Consider the following 4,609-nt stretch of genomic DNA (forward strand, 5'->3'; position numbering starts at 1 on the left):
ATGACGTATGCGAAGTTGGGACATTTATTAGCACACTATCTGATAAAAAGGGGTCTAGTGGGCAAACAGGAACTGTATAAGGTAATTTAATCACAATAACACGGGCGGAGTTGTGTACTTATAAGAGCCTGTATACAAGATAGTATGTACACATGCCGCTATATATCATTGTACGAATGCGACCGTGCACTAATTCCCTATTAATAATACCATGGGAACGTAAAGTACGTGCAGCACGTACAAATGTGTGGGTGCATATGAATATGCAAGAGACAGATAATGTGCCAAATTATGCACACACATATATGTTCCTTATGCGCCATACAGGAATTCATATGGACAGATATAAGAGGCCTACTCGAAGAATTTGTGGAAAATATGCAGAACGAGGACCTAGACACCCTTGCAGCTAATTGTTTAAACCACGGTTACACATATCCGCCTTGGGGACCACGACCGATCGTAGCTAAAATGGGAGACAGAATTATGTGCAGACTCATGTCACGAGCATTATTTTTCATGAATGAATGGCCTACGCCGTCCGCCAGGACGGACCATACAGACCCTCAGAATGAAGAGTTGAAGGAACATATAAGGTGCGCCATAGTAAATGTATTTATGAACATATTGAACGAATCTACATGCAGAAGTAGAATGGGCATACATTATGCCTGGGAGGTTGTGAAAGAGCTGCACAAAGGTTTGCCAGCACTCATTATAAACAGCAAGTGCCAGCAGGGAGAGTTTGAAAACATACAAATAGGAGAATTTGACATGGCAGAGAAGATTAAGGAATGGTTAAAGAAAAACCCGAGCTTGACTGACAAAATTGGAGGCATGGGTATAGACAGCACATGTAGGAAAAGCGTAGCACAACTTGACGGGGCCAGGCAGGACGCAAATGACATGGATGCCAAAATACAACTGCAGCAAGAGGAAAAAGAAGCTGTACGTGAGTTAGGCCAAGCAGTGAAAACCATAGTTGAGGAGGTAAAGACAGAGGTAGAGCGCTGCGCGCAGGAAACTGCAGCATGCATTGAGTCTATCGACGCTGTCACCCGTAGCAATCCGCAGGAAGATGACAGTGAGGCCATAGTATCGAACTCTGTCGCCGGCGGCACAACAGCAACGGAACCGACAGGTAACATCGATGGGAGAAAGCACGAATACGACCCGCTACGTACCGTATTGCTCAATATGGATGCCGCCACCACAACAACAACGCAACGGCCACAAGCACGCACGCAGGGCAACAATATCGCAGACGCGGGAACAGCACAGCAAACGACTTCGATGCCCCACTTTGCTTGAGCGATGGGCCGAGAATTGCCGAGCGGAGGTGTGTGCGGCGGCCAGGACGGCATCGATAGCGGCGACGGCGCGATGACGGCAACAACATAAGTGTACGACTACCATCCCATCTAGCCAAGTCGACCTGACCGTACGCGCGCTGCCGCCTCACCCAGTGCACCGAGTGCACCTCGATCCATGGAGCCGACCCACTGCATCGACCCACTCTATCGAGCCGGACCCGCACCCTGCCGCTAGCTGACCGCACCGTCCCGGCCTCTTCTTTCTGTACCACTTGTGTCCCTTTTTTTTGTTTATCATCTTTCTACCATGTGTCGTTGTCCCCCTTGCAGAGAAAGACACGCAGGACACGGACACGAACAAACCAGGCACGCGACAGGAACTTGCAGGAACAGGCGCAGCCAAGTCAGGGACAACGAAACCACAAGCACCGGCATCTCCAGTATTACCACAGGCACCATCAGGATCAGGCAGGAACGATAGCACAGCAGGCCCTGACGGGCAACCACAAGCACCGGCATCTCCAGTATTACCAGCAAGACCACCATCACCTCCTCAACCAAAGACCGAAAATGATCAGGCATCACCGGGACAGGGAGCACCAGGAGACGACGTACCACAACCCCCACCTGCGGCACCACCGAGGCAACAACACCCAGCAGCAGGGGAAAAGAAGAAGGAACCAGTAGAGGATACAGATGTGAAAGGTAAGGACACTAATACCATGGAGGACCAGTGGGATTTCCTAGATAATATAGATCCCTTACCTGGGGAGGAACGCCCAGATCCCAGAATTACGGACGAAACCGATAAGTATAGTACGGGGGGTCCTTGGGGTCTCCCTGGGGCTGCAAGAACGATAAGTATATCGAAGGGCACGTCAGTTACTACACTGAATGTACCAACAGGTACGAACACTGCACAGTCGGGACAGCACGAGCAGGAAAAACCAAAAAAAAGAAACACAAAAAAAACATGTTTCGACAGAAATCAACGTCCAACGAGAATGAGGCAGGGCAGAGCGCTCGGCCGAGCAACGGGTCGGGCGCGGGGGAGCGTAAGCCGCCGCAGCAGGTAGAGCGATGGATCGGCCGCGCGATGTAGACAAGGCGACACACACACACTGTGCGTGTTGTGTGTTGTGTGTGTTGTGTGTGTTGTGTGTGTTGTGTGTGTTGTGTGTGTTGTGTGTGTTGTGTGTGTTGTGTGGGAGAGAGACAGAGTCTTTTCCCGGGTGCACCGTAACCACCCTGCCCCGCCGTCCGTCCCCATGCACGGAGGTCAACCGTGAAACGACGGCAACGAACCGTGTAGCCGACCGTGTGGTCAACCATGCAGCGACGGACAGCGGGCAAGCGCCGTCAACGGTGGCACCAATGTTGCCGATCGTGTGGCCGCTCGTGTGGTCAACCATGGGCGATCAACAACCACGGACAAAGATTCAGGCTCATCATGTGCATTCTTTGCTGTATGTCCATTCAGGGAAGGAGAAATCAGATAGTATACCAGCGCCAGAGCCAGAACCACCGGCAGCATCGAGAGAACAGAAACCAGGAGAACCTACAAGTGCAGGCAAATTACCATCACAAACACCATTACCGGAGCCACCATCATCAGCAGACGCTCCGGCAACGGAATCCGCAGGAACAGGAGCAGGGGAAAGTGGAAGTAAAGCTGATAAGGCGGATCATCCCACCGGCTGGGTCCATGTGGGTGGAAGTTCCCAGAAGGATAATACAAGTGATAGCTTCTGGGGTTCAGCAAAGGACGATATAGGATGGGACACTTATTTCCCATGGGATAAACCGGGCACGACAAAAACACAGAAACCTGTTGGCTCACTTCGTCCTGTTCTCTCTTCATACGATAAAAGTTCATTCGGGTGTAATGACGCCGATGGCCTTAGCGGGCACACATCATGCGATCTCAGGCTTCCCCCCGCTTCACCACCGGAAGGAATAAACGCAGGGGGAGGATTCGTACCACCCGCCCCCGAAGATGGGCCCCGTTCCCAGAATGACGATCCTGGTGGGGTCCACGGTGGCCCCTTCTTTCCCGACCTAACCGACACCGTCCTTACCGCCACTACTCCCATCCTCGTCTTCGTCACTTCGGTCATCTTCGCCCTCCTTAGTTATTCCCTTTGGAAAGTAAGTATATACGCGACACAGTATATGCATATCCGTCATATGCACCATTAGCAATGTGTTCCCAACGGGATGTTTTGTACGATCATTCTAACACAAATGCATTCACCCCATCCGCCCTTTTTTCCTTGTTGTTTTTGTAGTACTTTGCGTACCTCGGAAAACAACGACGACGAAAGTTTCGAACCGTTCGTGACGTGCCGTCACCGCCACTCGACGAAGAAATATTGCAACATCTACAACGAGGCGACCTGCCGCCACCCGATTACGGGTACACCATGGTTAGGGATAGGCGACCTGCGTCAACATCCGGTAGAGGACGCCCCCCGCGCGTGCATAAGCGCACGCTCATCGAGCTACATCTAGAAGTGCTCCACGAATGTGAAGCAGCCGAGTGGGCAAACGTCAAAGAGCACTATTGGCAGATTGTCGTGGAGGAGTTTGCACAGGAGTTTGCGCAGGATTTGATGCGGGACAAGGACACGAATAACAACATCTTGGGTGTGCCTACCTCAAAACAGGGTTTATCAGGGAACCATGTTTCCTTCACCATGGATCCACCCAGTGACTCCGACGGCATACATCCATGTCCACGTAACGACGATAACCCCGATCCATGGACTTGCATGGAAACTATACCGTTAGCAACGGACCCTTCTGCTTCTAACGAAGAGGACCGATGGAGTTGTATGGAAACCATACAGTTAGCAACGCACCCTTCTGCATCCAACCACGATGACCCCGATCCATGGAGTTGTATGGAAACCATACAGTTAGATACACAACGCGACCCGTACTCCTCCCCGCGGAATGAATGCCCGCTCCGCGACCACACTAATTGGATTAACTGGATTGAGCGTCACAAGCATCTATTGCGCGCGTGCACGATGCAGCCGTGGTTTTTGCAATTAAAAGCGGATTGGAAACAATACCTGCGTGAGCGCATGGCGGCAACCGGAGCATCCGGTGACCACAGGAAAGCCGCAACCATGGAAAGCACGAAACTGCGGTTGTGGAAAGAATGGGTAGCGCAACAACATCGGCAAATGCGTATGTATAAGGAGCAGTGGTGTAAACATTTGTTGCATAATGTAGAGGAGGAGACAGTACCGGAAAAAGGCGAAGAACATATACTGGAAAAAGACTTAGAA

The 4,609-nt window shown here is 51.4% G+C and overlaps 1 protein-coding gene across 1 annotated transcript in view; it reads left to right on the plus strand.

The window, feature by feature from the left end:
• AK88_00169 (uncharacterized protein) overlaps positions 1–4,609 on the plus strand; it is a gene marked incomplete at both ends in the record, with an annotated part of 7,057 nt that continues 2,448 nt past the window's right edge. The window contains 5 exons of the mRNA XM_012477820.1: positions 1–81; positions 328–1,141; positions 1,644–2,219; positions 2,794–3,461; positions 3,602–4,214. Coding sequence (XP_012333243.1) covers positions 1–81; positions 328–1,141; positions 1,644–2,219; positions 2,794–3,461; positions 3,602–4,214 — 2,752 coding nt within the window. The remainder of the gene's footprint in view (positions 82–327; positions 1,142–1,643; positions 2,220–2,793; positions 3,462–3,601; positions 4,215–4,609) is intronic.

Source organism: Plasmodium fragile (genome assembly GCF_000956335.1).
Source record: "Plasmodium fragile strain nilgiri unplaced genomic scaffold supercont1.2, whole genome shotgun sequence".
NCBI lineage: Eukaryota > Apicomplexa > Aconoidasida > Haemosporida > Plasmodiidae > Plasmodium > Plasmodium fragile.